The sequence below is a fragment of the Oryx dammah genome, unplaced genomic scaffold (assembly GCF_014754425.2).
Source record: "Oryx dammah isolate SB20612 unplaced genomic scaffold, SCBI_Odam_1.1 HiC_scaffold_20, whole genome shotgun sequence".
In the NCBI taxonomy this organism is placed as follows: Eukaryota; Metazoa; Chordata; class Mammalia; order Artiodactyla; family Bovidae; genus Oryx; species Oryx dammah.
This window is the reverse complement of record NW_024070204.1, coordinates 39,614,198-39,633,944: the sequence shown is the minus strand read 5'-3', so window position 1 is coordinate 39,633,944 and position 19,747 is coordinate 39,614,198. Positions and strand designations below refer to the sequence as shown.

General features: G+C 37.9%; 2 protein-coding genes across 2 annotated transcripts in view; one reads left to right on the top strand and one right to left on the bottom strand.

Moving 5' to 3' along the window:
• Positions 1–527: 527 nt before the first annotated feature.
• LOC120879431 (selenoprotein P) lies at positions 528–10,533 on the top strand. Its single transcript, XM_040262430.1, is given in 5 exon segments — positions 528–660; positions 3,596–3,811; positions 4,829–5,041; positions 7,122–7,239; positions 9,054–10,533. Coding segments are annotated over 4 exon segments (1,203 nt in total). The 5' UTR covers positions 528–660; positions 3,596–3,608; the 3' UTR covers positions 9,723–10,533.
• A 45-nt stretch (positions 10,534–10,578) lies between these two features.
• Positions 10,579–19,747, bottom strand: part of CCDC152 (coiled-coil domain containing 152) — a 40,319-nt gene continuing 31,150 nt past the window's right edge. The window contains exons 5-8 of the mRNA XM_040262431.1: positions 19,634–19,736; positions 12,845–12,972; positions 11,410–11,493; positions 10,579–10,784 (exon numbers count right to left, since the gene is read on the bottom strand). Coding sequence (XP_040118365.1) covers positions 10,635–10,784; positions 11,410–11,493; positions 12,845–12,972; positions 19,634–19,736 — 465 coding nt within the window. The 3' untranslated portion in view covers positions 10,579–10,634. The remainder of the gene's footprint in view (positions 10,785–11,409; positions 11,494–12,844; positions 12,973–19,633; positions 19,737–19,747) is intronic.

Genomic DNA, 19,747 nt, shown 5'->3' with positions numbered 1-19,747 from the left:
TTTACAATACTGTATTGGTTTTGCCATACATTGACATGAATCAGCCACGGGTGTACATGAGTTCCCAATCCTGAACCTGCCCTCCCACCTCCCACCCCATAAGTTTTAAAGCAGCAAAATAACCCAAGCAGGTCTGTAACAGCAGGAGACTTTTCTAACAAAGCTCACACGGCTTGGGTTGGGCTATCACCTGACCACTACAAAGTTAAAGGAAAAAAACATTATTTTTCTTTTTTTAAAGTGACAGCTTACCTCGCTGGCTTAGCAAATATTTTTCCCTATTATAGTTTGTTTGGAAAAGAGCTTAACTTGGAAGCCTTCTTTATCCTTAGCTCTTCCTCCCGCCCCCGACTGTACCATTAAATCCTAGCAAACAGGGTGACTAAAAACGATAGGGAATATATCACAGTAATTACCCCCCAATTCCCCCCATTTTATGTATGCCAGCCCTTGTTACTTTTAAAAGTTGATTGTAATAATCAGTTCAGGGCTGGTCTCTCCTTGCAAGGTCACAGGCTGAGCATGCATTAAACTTCTGACTTTAGCTCAGAGGGTGAGGTAAACAACAGGACTATAAATAGCCAAGTTTCTCACTGTGGCTTTGTGGAGCCGCCCAGCTGAGCAAAGAGAAAGGAAGCAAGCTGGTCGGGAAGGGGTTGTGTAAGTAGAAACTTTATGTTTTCCAAACATGATTCCTTGAGAGTTTGCTAAATGATTTGATTTTCGGGTCTTGATAAAATGTTTTTGTCCTTAGAATAGATTTTTAAAAAAGAGATGGGTAAAGAAAATAACACAAGAGTCTAAACACCGGATGCTGTGGGGACATTGTCAGTTCTAGCTGATTTTTGCCCTGCCTTCTGCACAGCTGAGGATAAAGATAGGGGCAGAGGAGGCTGGAGAAGTGGAATACTTTTCCTCTGTAGAAAGTTGTGTTGTTATATAGGCAATACTATGTGTTCAAGCTTAAGTATTTCCCACTGAAATACGAAGGAGAGCTCTAATAGCAAAACAGCTGGTGGGTTTGAGGAGCAGAAGATCTGGCCTGTGTAGGGTGCTGTAGAAATGTCCAGGGATATTGTGAGCAATTTCAAGGTAAAAAAAAAGAGAAAGCAGGTTTGGTTCACTGTGCAAAATAGTCATCCTTGAAAGAGTTAAAACCCATGTCAAAATCAGTGGTTATTGGTGCTTTTAGGAGAATGAGAAGGGGACCCTCAGAAGTGGGTCTGAGGATGCAGGGGTTGGGGAAGAGGGTGGAAAATATTTCTGCATATTTTGTCTTTAAATGGGGAATTTTAAACAAATATAGGTCTGTTTGTGGTCAAGAAATCCAGGCTTGTGATTGAAAAGTGATGAGATTAGTGAAATTCACAACTACATTTTAATTGTTACTGCATTAAGTGAAGTCTCTCAGTAGTGTCCGACTCTTTGTGACCCCATAGACTGTACCTGCCAGGCTCCTCCATCCATGGGATTTTCCAGGCAAGATTACTGGAGTGGGTTGCCATTTCCTTCTCCAGGAGATCTTCCCAAGATTGAAGGGATTGAACCTAGGTCTCCTGCATCGCAGGCAAACTCTTTACCGTCTGAGCCACAAGGGCTTCCAGTAAATCTAATTTTATTTATGTCATTATTTTATATAGTTGTCTGACAGCTGTAATCAATCAAAAGTTTCTTATGTAAAAAGTTATTTTAAGAAAACAAAGTTAACAGCTTCTTGATTATAGTGATGGGAAAATCTCGAAGTGTGAACTCTGTAATCCACTACCCTCTGCCAATGGCTTTAGTTATTTTTTCATCAAAAAACTAAATGAGTGAAATAACCTTTTCATTTATATTCACTCTTCAGCCAGTTGGAATGGTGTGCAGAGTGAGGGTGCCAGGTGCTAAGTTTATGCTGAAGGGTCTGTAACTACTGAATTTACATTCTATAAAGAGGGGAAAATCTAGTCATTCTAGTAAGAAACAAAAGAAGCCTGAATAATTTTGATGTTTTCTTTGTCATCTTAGGGCATAAAAAACTCAATTCCCTTTGTCCTAACCTAGAGGGGTGGGGTAGAGGAGAGAGAGGGAGGCTTAAGAGGGAGGGGGTATATTGTACATACAGCTGATTCATGCTGTTGTGAGTGATGGAAAGCACAAAAATGAACACAACATTGTAAAGCGGTTATACTGCAATTAAATAAATAAATTAAAACCCCCAAATTCTGGCTACTGTAGTTACTAAAATGTAGGTAAGAGGTCATGTGTTGGAATTGGTAGAACTGGTTTGAATTCAGATTCCCTGTGACTTAGTACCTGTGTGGGACTTGGGCAAGCTGCCTAAACTCACACTTAGCCAGTTTTCTCAGCTGCAAAAAGAGATAATGGTCATATAGTTGTAATCAGGTTTTTAAAAGTTTTATCCACAGCTACTAGTGCATTTGAGCCCATATCAGTCTGATTCTAGCTTCTCTTCTCCCCTCTTAACTCTGGGCTCACTCTAGGTAATTTATCATTAGCTGCCTCCTCTCCCCCAACCACCCCGTCCCCAAAGTACTTTTACTTTTTTACCATAGATCAGTGCCTGAACATGTGCCGACTTCCTAGTTCTGGAATTTTGCCTTGATCTGTCTCCCAAACCTTCATATCAAAATAAGCACGCTTATCTTGATGACCCGATTTACTTGGTGTGTCTGAAATTAAATATTAAATGTATGGATTTTCTTTCTCTGCTCATCTCTGCTGAATATGTTTTTTTTTCCACCACCTATCTACAGTTCATGTGTTTTATTTGTACCTCTCTGCAGAGAGCTCTGGCCCTTGTTTTTGGAATATTTCTCATCATGTATTTAACTTTCCTACTCAGAGGGGCATTTTTTTTAAACCAAGAACATGCCATCTAGTCACAGGAACTTCCTGAAAGTAGTGGTAGCCAATAAGTAGACTCATAAGAGTGTAGATTTCAGTGAATCTTAAGTGGTACAAGGCCCAGTGATTTGTAGTATTTCTTCCTGGCCCAGGTATCTTCTGATTGGTCCGTATTGGTCTTGGCTATGACAGCAATATTTTGTCAGGCAATAACATCTGAATCTCATGTTGGCAGACAGCCCTCACTGCCACCTCCTTTCTTCCTAAGTTCTCTTCCCATGATGTCTTTTCATTTCTATGCAGAATTCCCTATGTACCCTTCCTGTGCCTAGATTGGTAGAGGAAAGAAAGAAGCAGTCAGAACTTGTTGTATCTCAAAAATCAAATCATGTCTACAGAATGTTACTTGGTTGTAGAGACCGTATTCTCAGAATTTCCCTAGACATGTATTTTCTCCTGGACATATATCTTCTACTAGAGAAGCACTTGACTGCCTGTTCAGGCTAATCATAGCAGGCTTATTCAAGTATCTTGCTAAGCCAGATAGTTAAGAGGTGCTTAGGCAGTTTCCCTGACTCCGGCTGATCTTTCCCCTTTACAGGGAGATTTGGTGCTAAGAATACAAAGAACCCAACAACATGGAGACAGAATTCACCGGCTAGATATTTGTAGAAAGTAGAATTATACCTGCTGGTTTATAGAGATTCCTTGTTAAAACTGTGAAGATGATAGGTTTTCTCTTTTACAGGACAACCCCAGCCATGTGGAGAGGCCTGGGGCTGGCTCTGGCTCTCTGCTTCCTCCTAACCGGAGGAACAGAGAGCCAGGGCCAAAGCTCCTATTGTAAGCAACCTCCAGCCTGGAGCATAAAGGATCAAGACCCTATGCTGAACTCCTATGGTTCAGTGACCGTGGTTGCTCTTCTTCAAGCCAGCTGATACCTGTGCATTCTGCAGGCATCTAGGTAAGGTAGTCTTTCTGTGGTCTAGAATTTCTTAAGGGGATAGCTATTCAATAGATACATGCATAAAACAATAAAAATAGAAAACATATATTTACTAAATTGCATTAAAAAAAAAAACTATATTTGTTGGCCTACAACATGTTAGAAGAGAGAAGACTAAGGGGATGTTTACAGTGGCTTTCCTGGAGCTATGTAAATATTTTTTTTCTTTTTGTGTACCTATATTTTATAGTAGCCTACTAAATATGTATTACTTGTGTAAGGAAAATGTTTTAAATTGTACTCCTGCAAATGGATTGCTGCTGCTGCTGCTAAGTCGCTTCAGTCATGTCTGACTCTGTGCGACCCCATAGACGGCAGCCCACCAGGCTCCCCTGTCCCTGGGATTCTCCAGGCAAGAACGCTGGAGTGGGTTGCCATTTCCTTCTCCAATGCATGAAAGTGAAAAGTGAAAGGGAAGTGGCTCAGTCATGTCTGACTCTTGGCAACCCCATAGACTGCAGCCTATCAGGCTCCTCCATCCATGGGATTTTCCAGGCAAGAGTACTCGAGTGGGGTGCCATTGCCTTCTCCACAAAGGGATTAGTTATTTCAATATAGGAAGCAGATATGAGAGCTTTGCCAGAGTAGAACAAACACTATACTTGCCACCAAAGGTCTTGAGTCATTTAATGAATTTATAAATATATATATTTGTTGGGTTATTTGCCAGATACTTATTGTATACAATTTCTCTGTAACTGGGAGATGGATTAAAAAGATACTCATTTCATAGGATTATTGTGAGGACCATATGGACTAATGTTTGTGCAAGCACTTGGCATATAGTTTTTACTGAGTATAAGAGTTCAATAAATAATTAGAAAAATACAAGTTTTAGTCTTTTAAAACAATATAAAAAAGAGGTCTGAGTAAGTAAAAAATAACAAAAGAGTTTCATGTAGGAAAATAGAGGAGAAAGGGTGAAGTCACTAATTAAATTATTCCTTATTTTAATATTTTTTCCAAATATTTTAGATTGGAGGACCTGCGAGTAAAACTGGAGAAAGAAGGATATTCTAACATCTCCTATGTTGTTGTTAATCATCAAGAAATCTCTTCTCGATTAAAATATGTACGTCTTAAAAATAAGGTTTCAGAACATATTCCTGTTTACCAACAAGAAGAAGACCAACCAGACGTCTGGACTCTCTTAAATGGAAATAAAGATGACTTCCTTATATATGACAGGTGTGTACCCACCTTTATGCACACGTGCATGCACACCCACCCCCAAATTACAATATACCTGCTTCATAGTTAATGTAATAAGTGATTTAAAATAAGACATCTGCTTTTATCTTGTTAACCAAATACTCAGTTTCAAAGTGAGCCCATTAGAATGTTTGGTTTTGCCAGATGACTTCCTTTTACACAAAAGAATTCACTACTCCAATAGGGCAATAAGGAAAAGTGACTATACTTTCTTCCCCCTGTACATTAACATTCTGATTAAATAAAAAGAAAAATCAATTTGTACCTTACGTACAATTCCCACTTAAAAATTTGCAGATGAATAACCATACTTTGCAGACTACTGGCTTATCTCTAAAATTACTATTAATACATTTTAAGGTTATATATCTGCATTTCTTAACTATAAAGTATGTTAATCATTTAGGGATCATCTGTATGAATCTGCTTTTGATTCCATGAATGAATAAAATGTTTGTATTATGAAAGAACTTCAATGCATACATTATTTGCTATCATCATTTCTAGTTGGTGTTGGTTTGTCTGATTTTTTCGGCTCTTCAGGGATGGTAAGCCAGACTCTTGTCTAGGTTTGAGACCTACTTGGTCTTACTCCAAGTATTTTTAATATTGCATGTTATTCTTTTAGGACTGCAAGCTTCTAATTTAATCTGTTGCAAAGTTTAACCTTTTGATATTCATATAAAATTGTATATACAGGATAAAATGGGGGCAAGAAGGACATTTAAACTCCACCGTTTCTGAAAATGCCAAGTGTATTTCCATTTCTTTCACTGTGCTGAAATTTTTGCTGCATCATATTCTTATTTAAATCAGTGGGCTACTGGCCAAGACTGAAGGATCTTTCTCATTATGCTGTGATTTCTTATTGTGTGGAATTTGTGCTGCCTTAGCAGTTATGAAAAGATCATGTGGTTTGCAGACCTGATTTATGAGGTCAGTGGTTTGAACTTTGATAGAATTTATGAGTCAATTACAAAATTGTATTTGACCAAATCACAATAACCAATCACATAATTTTGATATTATTTATTGTGACATATATCTATTTCATTTTTCACAATGCTAGTATCAGACTCACTGTAATCTTTTCTTTTGAAACTTTTTATTTTGTATTGGGGTATAGCTGATTAACAATGTTGTGGTAGTTACAGGTGAAGAGTGAAGGGACTCAGCCATACATACACATGTATCTGTTCTTCCCCAAGCTCCCTTCCCATTCAGGCTGCCATATAACATTGAGCAGAGTTCCATGTGCTATACAGTAGGTCCTTGCTGCTTATCCACTTTATAGCAGTGTGTACGTGTCCATCCCAAATTCCTTTACTATCCTTCCCACCTGGCAACCATATCAGACTCACTATAGTCTTGTCATGACCTGACCTGGTATGCAGTGCCAGGATGCTTGAGAGCCCCTTCAGGGAAATTTACTGAAGTTATAAAAGGGTCTTATAACAGTTATAAGACCATGAAACCTACAGTCTCATGCCAGATGGTACATGAGTAGGATCATGACACTGAAAATATTGTTCACTTTAGTTTAGTCACTCAGTCGTGTCCAATTCTTTGTGACTCAGTTCTTTGCACCAGGTGGCCACAGTATTGGAGTTTCAGCTTCAGCATCAGTCCTTCCAATGAATATTCAGGACTGATTTCCTTTAGGATTGACTGGTTTGATCTTACAGTCCAAGGGACTCTCAAGAGTCTTCTCCAACACCACAATTCAAAAGTATCAATTCTTCGGCACTCAGCTTTCTTTATAGCCCAACTCTCACATTTTGACTAGATGGACCTTTGTCAGCAAAGTAATGTCTCTGCTTTTTAATACGCTGTCTAGGTTGGTCATAACTTTTCTTCCAAGGAGCAAGCATCTTTTAATTTCATGGCTGCAGTCACCATCTGCAGTGATTTTGGAGCCTCCCAAAATAAAGTCTGTCACTGTTTCATTGTTCCACCATCTATTTGCCATGAAGTGATAGGACCAGATGCCATGATCTTAGTTTTTTGAATATTGAGTTTTAAGCCAAAATATTGTAATGACTGTTCTATTTTTCAGATGTGGCCGCCTTGTATATCATCTTGGTTTGCCTTATTCCTTCCTAACTTTCACATATGTAGAAGATTCCATTAAGACTGTTTACTGTGAAGATAAATGTGGAAACTGCTCTCTCAAGGTATTTTTCTCAATTATTTTTCTTTGGAGAAAAGAGGAAATCTTTTTAAGAGCTACCCAAATTAGTGTTTCATGACTAATTAGCTAAACCAGCGTTTCTTTTGGTATACAAGAAATAAACTACAATAGTCATTTTTATAATTACCTCTACTTCCTGTTATGTAACATACACTTTTAAAACATCTTTTCAAGATTCATATTGCTTTTATCTAGGATGAGTTTAGAGAACAAAAATCAATGCAGATTACGTATTTTAATTACCACCAAATGATACTGCATGACTTTAAGTGCTCAAATAACTCAGCCAACATAAAATACACTATTGCAATATTATGAATGTGCTCATATAAGAACATAGTGATAGCGAAGATTATCCATGGCATTACCTGAAGTGGAACAGGCCCAGATAACTACTTAATTCACCAAGAATGTAAGACTGTCAGCTTTTCTGTGATGCTCTTACACAATGCACTTGAAATTACTGATACTTTAAAAAAATCATTTTATTTACTTTTAAAATTAATAACTTTATTTATTTTTTACTTCTTCACAACCACTAGAATATTTATTATTATGAGAAACACTATATATATATGTATGATTTATAGAAAAGATACTCAAAGAATTGATTTTAATGTATATTAACTAAATTTCTTATATTAACTAAAATTCTTATATTAAATAAACTTCTTTTCCTCTCAGATTGAGAAGGAAAATAACTCCAAACAGTGTTTTCTTGACAGAGCAAGTTGGCAAAATTTGAACTCAGGTTCAAAAATAATTAAAAGTTTTATTTATGAGCTGTGCTTCCTTTAGATTTTTCCCAACTCTAAAGAAAGCCATTCACATTCTAATGACTCGCTTAAGTTAATAAGAAAACCAACAGTTTAATTAGTTTAACTTAGTTATGTCATTCTTCACATTTTAATCTGCATAATAATACTGTGAGGGTTATTTTACTGCTTTTACAGATGAGACTGAAGTAAAGCAAGTAAAGTACCAACTCAGTGTCTAACTTATACTCAGTGCCTAATGAATGTTAGCTATGTTGATTCCTATTTTGGGATTTGTTTCAGTATTTTGAAATTTGGAAAATGCCTAGTAATTATAAATATTAGCAGAGTTAATTTTATTGGCTCTCTTGAGTTATCAGAGAGGAATTAGTTTGTTTCAGAAAATAATATTAGATTCAATGCTTTGTTGACACTGGTGTGAAAGGTTCCATTTGGTAAACTGATTTTAGGATTTGATAGTTGTTTGATTTTACTGCAGTCAATCTAAGTTCTTTTAACCAGTTAGTTTATTTAGTTTTGCTTCTGTAGATGGAAATATAGTGGTTTTGTTTTCTTTTTAAGCCTTATGTATCTCTCAAATTCTTCCTCAGAATTCTTAAACATTTAGGAAATGCTTTTAATAAGGAAAGGAAATTTTGAATTCTGCTGTTGATTTAACTAGTATAGAAGCTTAAGTAAATTATTAAAGCTTTAACTTACTATATTTTTAAAAATCTATTTTCAAAACATTTACATTGATTTATTCACAAAATGTTTGAAGATTCTTTAGTTAAATGCAAACTTTGTACAAGAAGCACTTTATAATTAGGTATGGATGGGAACCAAATTTTAATAAAAAGTCTAGGTGTTGAGGCTGAGATAAATTTTTTTTTCTCTTATTAATATGATGCTGGAAACACAAAACCAGTTCAAATCTAATTAAGCAGTTTGACTTTCATATATGTTAACTCCAGAATTCATTTTTTCATGCATTCTTGCTAAATCTATAAATTTGTTAAGTGATTTATAAAATGTATTCCAGACACTGGAAGATGAAGACTTCTGTAAAAATGTATCCCTGGCTACCAAGGAGAAAACAGCTGAGGCTTCACAGCGACATCACCATCACCATCACCATCAGCATCCCCATCCCTACCCCCACCCCCACCCCCACCCCCATCCCCATCATGGGCATCAGCTTCGTGAAAATGCTCATCTTTCAGAGTCTCCAAAACCAGACACACCAGATACCCCTGAGAATCCCCCTCCTTCAGGTCTCCATCACCACCACCATAGGCACAAGGGTCACCAAAGACAGGGTCACTCAGATAACTGTGATACACCAGTAGGAAGTGAAAATTTACAACTTTCTCTTTCACAAAAGAAGCTCTGTTGAAAGAGATGCATAAATCAGTTACTCTGACAGTTTCCCAAAGATTCAGAGTCTGCCTTGAGTAGCTGCTGTTGCCACTGTCGACATCTGGAATTTGAAAACCCAGGGTCTGCAATCACCTGACAGTGTTCAGAAAACCTCCCCTCTTTATGTAGCTGACAGGGCCTTTTGGCAGAGGAGAACGTCATTGAATCTTGACAGTGACGTTTGCCTCCAGCTGCCTGACAGGCAGCAGGTCAGCAGCTCAACCCCACAGAAGCCAGCACCAAGTGAAGCTGAAAAAATAAGGCCAAAATGTGAAAATGACCTTCAAATTAAATATATGAAATTGGATATATTCCCCAAGTCAATCTACACAATTACATTTCCAGCATTTGTATAAGCTACCTAATTAATAGTGATCCAAAAATACGAATTGGATTTGTGCAAACATGGAGAAATTGACTTCTACATTTTAAAATTTAAGTCAAAGAAATTTTGACCCAAACCATATTTTTATTCAGCTGAAAGGTGGTTGCAGCATTTGGTTAATATGTTTTTCTTTTTCTTTTTCCAGTATTCTACTTGCATTAATGAGAACAGAAACGTAAACTATAACCTAGGGGTTTCTGTTGGATAGCTGGCAACTTAGAATGGAGGAAGAACAACAAAGACATGTTTTCCATTTTCTTATTTCTCAAAACAATATTATCTTTGTCTTTTGAATCTTATGTTTTTAACAGATTAAACCTTTAAAGCAAGAAGTGAATTCTGTCTTTGCAGACCCAGAAATACTCACACATGAATATTTTGCTATGACTACATCTTAGATATCCATTTATACTTTTTTATATCTAAGACTCATATCTTGATTTTTACTATCATATATGAATGAAGCCTTTATATCTTGTTTTTTTTAATCATACTCTTTGAGATTGCCAATCTTGAAAGATAGATGGGAAAAGATAAAAGAATGTTGTCTAACTCTTGATTGCTTAGAAAGTATTTCCATAGTCAGTGATGGTTCAATAGGCAAACCAGGTCCTATAAACCTGAATTTTTTTTATGGTTAATACTATTAAGCAGAAATGTAGAACAGGACTGGCAAAAATGTGGATGTTTAAATTCAATAAAAAAGGTTAAAGCTTTTTGTTTTCATTGTTGTTATTACTTAGGTAGTATGTTATATTGACAATCAAAATTAATTTTCAACTGGTTTTAAAGAAATTAAATAGCAACTAATGAATCTACTCAAAATCGTCTACGCTTAAAGTGAGGATCTTTGCCAACAAGTTTAACTTGAGAATCTTTGCTGACAGAGAGGCGTTGTTCTAAATCACGAATGGTATTACGAAGAACTGCAATCTCCTTGTCTTTTTCTTCCTGAAGATGCTGAAGTTTCTAAATGGAGCAGAACAATTTTGTTATTTCTAGTTCATAAATAATACAACTAAGTATTAATACAAGGAACAACAAAACAGCAAAAACGATGCTTCTGGTTTAAGTAGAAGTAGGTATTTAAAAAGATACCATATTTAAAAGGTCTATAATTTTGTTTTTGTAGGCATTAACAGGGTAAAACTGGTGTAAGGACAAAAAACACACATTAGCACTATTTGTTGAACAAGAAGAAATATGCTGAGTACCTAAACAACTTCAGAATAGTAAGTCAGCTTTAGTTCAAAATACATTGTGGAATTCCTGAGATAGTCCAGAGAGTCAAAGGACTTGTCTAATGTTTTAATTTACTACAAAGATTTACTAGTTTAAATTGAAAGTGACTTACAAAAATTATTTAAAATTTAATGTCTTTCTCATGGTGGGATAAATATATTTTCAGGAAAACTGCTAAGTATATTGTTTTAAATATAACTTTTATGGAAACACATTAAGAATTTTTTTTAATACTATTTAACTTCTTTTTTTAATTTTTTTATTTTTTAAATTTATTTATTTTTTATTTTACTTTACAATTCTGTATTGGTTTTGCCATTGAGCAACAGTCATGGAAGAAAAACTCACGTACCCTTTTGTAGATACTGTGGGGTGAAACAGTAGAATCTGGATATGGTTTTGTTTTAGTTTGAACTCTTGCTAGCTTGGCATCAAACTGAATCAAGTTTAAAAAGAAAGTTGAGAACATTCTAGTTAAATGAAACAATTGTTTCTATAAATATAATCCACTATATTCTTAGATGTATAATCTGTAGTTCAAGTGTATCCACTGTATAACAGAAGCTAGAAAAGTCTTCAGAACAAGGATTACCCAAACAAGATTGACCCCAGCTGCACTTTAAAATTATCTGGGCAGGTTTTTTAAAGAACCGAATACCTGGATACTACCTTAGAGATTTTGGGGTGGGGTCAGGAGTATTTTCCCTCAAGACATCTGTTGATTCCATCATGCAGGGTTAAGAATCTAGTTAACTAGAGTTGAGAATCTCATTAACTTAAAGGTAGATAAAAATATTTTCATGTTACTATAACTGTATTTTGTAAAGAAAATGTAGCATAATCAACAGTCATGGGAAAACATTTAAATACCCTTCTATAGAAACTGTGAGGCTAAGTAGTAGAATTTGGATATTATTTTACTGATTTAGTTTGAATGCTTGCTGGTTTGACATTAAACTGTATCAAGTTAAAAAAATTCTCATGGGCCATTCTTACAGGTCAGGTTTTTTTTTTTTTTTTTTTGGCAAAATCTTCCATTATTTTTCCTTCAGGTTGAGTTTAGTGTAGCCTCAGTGTGAACTAAGAATAAACTCAGTGAGATTGTGTTCTCATTTGGGGAGAGAATGGATAGTTACAATGAACATAAGTAGCAAGTAAAAGTCGCTCAGTTGTGTCCAGCTCTTTGTGACCCTATAGACTGTATAGTCCATGGAATTCTCCAGGTCAGAATACTGGAGTGGGTAGTTGTTCCCTTCTCCAGGGGATCTTCCCAACCGAGGGATCGAATCTTTCCTGCATTGCAGGCAGATTCTTCACTATCTATCTTTCTACATATTTATTAGGGAAAAAATAGTTATTTATTGTAAATGAAAAACTTTCAGTTGGTTCATCAGAGTTTCACAATTACTGCTGAGGAGAGAGTAACATTAAGGGTTAAAAACACTCTCCCTGCTGCTAGAACGGTATACCTAAAAAGGCTGCATAGACTCAGCTGTCAAATGCAAGTAATCTTTGAGCTGTTTCTGCAGCCAGAGGAGATAGTACCCTCTGTGGAAATCAGCATCTTTTGAACGACTGAAGAGTCCCACCTTGAGGCCAAGTGCTGAAAGGCAGTAACTAACAGTTGTGCAGGGTTTGAGCATTGCATGCTATGGATGAAGAATAAGCATGTGTGAAACTGTCTCACAGGGTTGTTTCTATTCCTGAAATTTACCGCACTGTGATGACAAAGAATGGCCTAGACTAAGGGATGCATCCTCAAATTCAGCAGAGCCTTAAACACTTACCTCTAGCTGTAGTTTGATCATTTCATTTTGTTTTTCCCTTTCTTGAGTTCTTAACTTTGCATTTAACTCGGAAATTTCCAACTCCTTTTTCTCTATCAGTTCTTTATTCTTTTCTTCACTTGATTTGACTGAATAAAAAAAATTCACCTTAACATTTCAAAAATCTTAGATTACTTTTTTGTATTTAAAAAAATGACAAGAAAGTACAACTTATTAATAAAAACGTATTTTAGAAACTGTTTATGTGCAGGGTAGCTTTTATATATTTTTAACAAGTCCCTTAAAAATGACTGAAACAAAAGGGCTGCCTGTTGAATGCTTTTGAATGAGTAAACTAACTTGTACTCTTAAATATCTAGAGAATAATGTTCTCTGAATGCCTGGAGAATAGGAGATTTATTGGTTAAAGAGAGACACAAAGCCTGGGTTCCTATGTATAGAGGGCTTCACATCACAGGATGACTAGAGCTTTACCAGCTTGTTCTGGCTCCCTCACTATTTCCCTTCATAGGCATTTTTGTCCAGTAAATTTCTTTGAATTTCTACTCGCATCTCAGTGGTTCCTTGGAGGATCTGAATTAGCACAAGAAACAGTTAGGATGGGCACTTACCACATTGTGAGGAAGAGGACGCCATCATCATAAAAGATTACTTTTGTTCCTAGTATACCACAGGGGCCTGATTACTCAAGATTTTGTTGTTGTTGTTTAGTCGCTAAGTCATGTCCAAATCTTTTGTGACCCCCCCCCCCCACTCAGAGTGTAGCCTGCCAGGCTCCTCTGTCCATGGGATTTCCCAGGCAAGAATACTTGAGTAGGTAGCCATTTCCTTCTCCAGGATCCTCTCCAGAGGATCCTCCCAGCCTAGGGATTGAACCCATCTCTCCTGCATTGGTAGGCTGATTCTTTACCACGGAGCCACCAGGGAAGCCCACTGAAGATTTTATCAGCATTTATCTGGGAAAACGTCCGGGTGGAGGTGAATGCCTTGTAGGTATAATAGTTCAGGCATTTGAAAGATGAGAGAAACAAAGCCCACAAAGACAGGAGAGTTATTTATTGCTCAATTAAATTGACCTGTGTGTGCATGCTTAGCTGGTCAGTTGTATCTGACTCTTTGTGACCCCATGGGCCACCAGGGTCCTCTGTCTCTGGGATTCTCCAGCCAAGAATACTGAGGTGAGTTGCCATGCCGTCCTCTGGGGGATCTTCCCAACCCAGGGATCGAACCTGTGTCTCTTACATCTACCTGCATTGGGATAATAAGAAACTGAGAGCTGTTAGAAGGTAAAGATTTAAAGAACATGTGTGAGAGTCAGAGGGTCTCTTTGGAAGCCCACAGACAGGCTCTTAGGAACTCTAGTGGAAGCACAGGCACAGCTGAGCAACAGAATCTAATCATTAAAGTTGCAGAACTCCAGAGTGGTTTAAATGCTCAGCCGAAACAGGTGTGCCATGCTAAATTAGGATCCTGGTTGGAAACACCTAATATCCTAAAAAATAGGACAGGGATATCTGGATCAATGCCTATGAGGAAACTGTTTTGACAGCTCCTCTAAATGCTCAGAATTGGCAGAAGTGACCTACTTTTTCCTAGTAAGAGCTAGCCTGCCGGGGTCCAGCCCCAGTGGGTCCAGGGAATTTGAAGCGGGGTCGGAGTCAGCGAGGAAAAACTTATTTATTTAGAAATATAAAGAAAGATTAGGAAAGAATAGTGTAGTAGGAAAATTAGTGGAGAAAAGCGGCTGAATAACTTGATTTACGTGGAAAACCAATAAAATTCCAAGACAAGGAACTTTCACCGTCTACGTAGGCCACCAGTGCCCGCTTGAATAACGGAGGGAAGGAGGGTGCCCCGCTTTGGGCTCCCTCTCACGTGAGTCTTAGAAGCCAGGGCAAATAAGTAGACTCGGTGAGCCTACGCGTTACAAGGGATCAGCCTGAAAAGGAGAAGGAGGGAGAGGGAGAAAGAGAGAGTCAACACGGGGGAGGCCAAGCTTGTGCAAAAACCCCATAACTTTATTTTTAAAAGGTGTTTATATACCCTAAGTTTTACATAATGGAAGATACAGAGTCATGCAGGGGCAGCAGTCCTGACCCTTTCTGTATATCTTTTTGTATACAAAAGGTCTCAGGTAATTTACATTATCTTCTGGCCAAGAGGCCTGTTAACACTCTATGGCTCTCTTCCTTAATGAATGTTAATCTCATTTCCCCTTAAGTGTTTTTCTTTAATCTGCATCACCCTCAAAGCACTGAAGTTACATCCCTATAGAACAAAGGTGCAGTGGGTTATAACAAAGAAGGTACTTAACTCAAAGATCTATGTTGCCACTTGTTTTTTTCTATATACCAACTATATCTACAAATAAAAGATATGAAAATTTGGCAGCAAGTATTGGCTCAACAATGAAGCCCTTAATCAGTCCTATTCTAATGATTTTGACTCCTCGGAAGCCCCTACATTCCTAGGATGTTTTGAGCTTCCTGTGCCTCTCGCTGTTGCAAGGCCGCAAACAATCACATGCACAGCTGTAAGAGTCCTGCAGGCAGGCTAGAAAGCCATCAGAGGGGTTTTTAGATTGAAAACACTCTTATTATGCCCAGGAGACTTATTATCTAAAAGCTCTAAATTAACTTTTTCCAGAGAAAGGTGGTGGGGGAATAGCCCCCTGTTAATGTCAGAAAAGTAGGCGAAAAGCACAGTGCAGTAAGGCAGGCAGATGCATGAGCAGATTCAGCGAGGCTCCCTTAAGGCCGGACTCGCCTTTGCCTGTCAGACCCCTTAACCTCATGACCTTTGCCACGGGCGGGACTCCTCATGCTGGCTCCCAGCATCAGCCCTTAGCTTAGCTGATGAAAGATGCTGCAGAGTATCCTCTCCAAAGCGGCCCTGGCCTCCTCTTTTGGTGGCTAGGCCAATAACTAGGGTTAAAGCTCAGTATCACCTGGCTGGGGGAATACTGGGGCTGGTAAGTGGGGAAAGTGAATATACCCCCAAAGAGCTGCAAGAATTAGCTAGATTGTATTGGGAAGAGCCATGTGAATACCCTTGAGAAGGCACTTTGAGGGTGCTGGATAGAAGATGACAGAAATTAAGACTAGGTAAGCAAGAATTTATGGACTTGAAGATACTGTTTAGGGTCAGGGGACATAATACCGTAGCAAGGACCCAGGATATGGGGCAGATTCTGTTGGAGTAGCCTTAGACCTCTAGAGAAACTGGCCAAAACAGAGTGAAGTGGCAACACCTGAGATGCCCTGGCAGCTAGCGAGAAAGGTATAATAAGGAGGCTCTCAAAAGTTGGCATGCTTGAGTAGATGTATCTTGTGAGGCAAGAAAACGCACCAAAGGATTATGTTCCTTAGGAGGACACAGAAGACACACTAATAATCAAGCCACAGGGAATATGCTGGTGAGAGACAAACCAGTATCACCAAGAAGTTCAACTTTCATTCTTATCTGCAAGCTAGGTCTGACAGTAAGAGGTTATAAAGTTGGGCTCATTAATATTCATGAATAGTGTCCTCCTTCCCCCACCAAGTTATAGAAGCCAGATGATGGTGCTTAACTGCCAGAAGCCAGGAGGCCACAATTATCATAATGACCAGAAAGGTCAGAAAGCAGCCAAAGGAGTGTTTTTGAGAATCATAGAGTTAGTTAACAGATGAGCAGTAAATGCTCCTTAACAAGTACAAAAGAAATAAGAATGGAGGAACAGGAGGCTGAGGGCACATGGCCCCATTAAAAATTATTCTTTGCTTGATTCCCTAACCTGAACCAAGGTTTTGGTCTAGAACCTGCTGGCTGAAAATACACAATTAGGTCCCCAGGAGGAAGAATACTTCAACAACCCCTCTTCTAGGTTTCTCCTGAGGAAGAAATGTCCACAAAAGTATGGAGAACCTGCTGCCTGAACTCCTATGGAGAAGGAGGTACGTGTAGCGTAAGGAGGGAACTGCTGTGCCCATGAAAATGCATCTTTCAGATCTCCAACTTCAGGGAACGTAACTGACTCATTGGTTTTCATGACCATGTTTATACTGAGGTCACAATTCCCAAGAGCTGCTCCTAGCCACTGACTGAACTTGGCCTGGATACTAAGGCAGATTTCTTCCTGAGAGTTGCAGAACTTGGTTGATGGGCAACTTTGGCCCAACTTTGCTGACTTTTTTCTTACAAATGTGTCACAGACTGACTTCTCCTGTCCAGCATACCTTTCTTCCTTCTCTTTTTCACATTGATTTGACTTGTAACAGCTAACCCATCTCCCTCAGTTTTCTCCCTATCTACTCTCACAAATGTTTTCCTTTATAAATCTCTCGAATGTCTAATTCTATCTAGGCATCTGCTTCTCAGAGAACCCAAAGAAACTTCAAAACTCTTTTCTAAAGTGGTTGTGTAATTTTACAGTCCCACTGGTAATGTATGAGAATTCTAATTGCTCCAAATCCTCACCAACTCTTGGCATTGAAGTTTTGAGTCCATGGGGTCGCCAGAGTCGGACATGACTGAGTGCCTGAACAACAACAGAAGGTACAATGTGGTATCTCACTGTGGTTTTAATTTGCATTTTTCTACTAACCAATTATGTTCAATATGTTTTCATGTGTTTATTTTCACCTGTACATATTATCTGTGTCCAAATATTTTGTTCATTTCCTTATTGGGTTGTTTGACTTATTATTGAATTAAGAGGTCCTTATAGATTTTTGAACATAGGTTCTTTATCAGTTATGCATTTGTAAGTATTATCTACTAGTCTGTAGCCTGTCTTTTCACTTTCTTTTGTGTTGAAGGACAGAAGTTAATAGTTTTTGATGTTTAATTTAGAACTTTTTCCTTTATTGTTTGTGCTTTTTGTTTCTTTGTAAGAAATTGTGGCTAACTCAGGGTCACAAAGATTATCTGCTATGCCTTCTCCTAGCTGTTTTATAGATATAGGTTTACATTCAGACCTATTATTCAAGTTAATTTTTGCATATGGTGTGCATCTAGGCTTGTTAAGAAACTTTTTAATACCTTTATGAAACCAGTTAACTCTCAACATTAGTTCATGAGACCTACTTTGCAGAAGGAAGAATATTATTTCATTAATGAAATTATATTCAATATAATGAGTATATAAATATCAAAGCTAACTTACATTTTATACTAATTTTACAATAATATTAACTATCTCACATTAAATAATGTTAAATTCAAACTCCATGAGTCCAATTTATAAATGTAATTTATATCACATAAATATATAGAAAGCAACAGACCTAAATTGAGATGTGTAAAGGCAGTGTTTATTCAAGAATATTGGTAATTACTGAAAAAATTATATATGCATGTAAGTTTTTTTTATGGTATCTTCAGTTCAGTTCAGTTGCTCAGTCATGTCCAACTCTTTGCGACCCCATGAATCACAGCACGCCAGGCCTCCCTGTCCATCACCAACTTCTGGAGTTCACTCAAACTCATGTCCATTGAGTCAGTGAAGCCATCCAGCTATCTCATCCTCTGTCGTCCCCTTCTCCTCCTGCCCCCAAACCCTCCCAGCATCAGTGTCTTTTCCAATGAGTCAACTCTTCACATGAGGTGGCCAAAGTATTGGAGTTTCAGCTTTAGCATCAGTCCTTCTAATGAACACCCAGGACTGATCTCCTTTAGGATGGACTGGATGGACCTCCTTGCAGTCCAAGAGACTCTTAAGAGTCTTCTCCAACACCACAGTTCAAAAGCATCAATTCTTTGGCGCTCAGCTTTCTTCACAGTCCAACTCATATCAATATATGACCACTGGAAAAACCTTAGCCTTGACTAGATGGACCTTTGTTGGCAAGGTAATGTTTCTGCTTTTCAATATGCTATCTAGGTTGGTCATAACTTTTCTTCCAAGGAGTAAGTGTCTTTTAATTTCATGGGTGCAATCACCATCTGCAGTGACTTTGGAGCCCAAAAAAATAAAGTCTGACACCGTTTCCACTGTTTCCCCATCTATTTGCCATGAAGTGATGGGACCAGATGCCATGGTTTTCATTTTCTGAATGTTGATCTTTAAGCCAACTTTTTCACTTTCCTCTTTCACTTTCATCAAGAGGCTCTTTAGTTCCTCTTCACTTTCTGCCATAAGGGTGGTATCATCTGCATATCTGAGGTTATTGATATTTCTCCCAACAATCTTGATTCCAGCTTGTGTTTCTTCCAGTCCAGCGTTTCTCAGGATGTACTCTGCATAGAAGTTAAATAAGCAGGGTGACAATATACAGCCTTGACGTACTCCTTTTCCTATTTGGAACCAGTCTGTTGTTCCATGTCCAGTCCTAACTGCTGCTTCCTGACCTGCATATAGGTTTCTCAAGAGGCAGGTCAGGTGGTCTGGTATTCCCATCTCTTTCAGAATTTTCCACAGTTTATTGTGATCCACACAGTCAAAGGCTTTGGCATAGTCAATAAAGCAGAAATAGATGTTTTTCTGGAACTCTCTTGCTTTTTTGATGATCCCGTGGATGTTGGCAATTTGATCTCTGGTTCCTCTGGCTTTTCTAAAAGCAGCTTGAACATCAGGGAGTTCACGGTTCATGTATTGCTGAAGCCTGGCTTGGAGAATTTTGAGCATTACTTTACTAGTGTGTGAGATGAGTGCAATTGTGCGGTAGTTTGAGCATTCTTTGACATTTCTTTTCTTTGGGATTGGAATGAAAACTGACCTTTTCCAGTCCTGTGGCCACTGCTGGGTTTTCCACATTTGCTGGCATATATGGTATCTTAGAATTCAGTAAATTAAAAATAAAAACTTACCTTTTTTCTGCATATCTTGATAAACTTTTGTTATTTCAATCTTATGTCCCTCCTCTTTGATTTTCATTTCACTCATAAGTTTTGCAATATTATTCCTATGTTCCTGTAGATTAA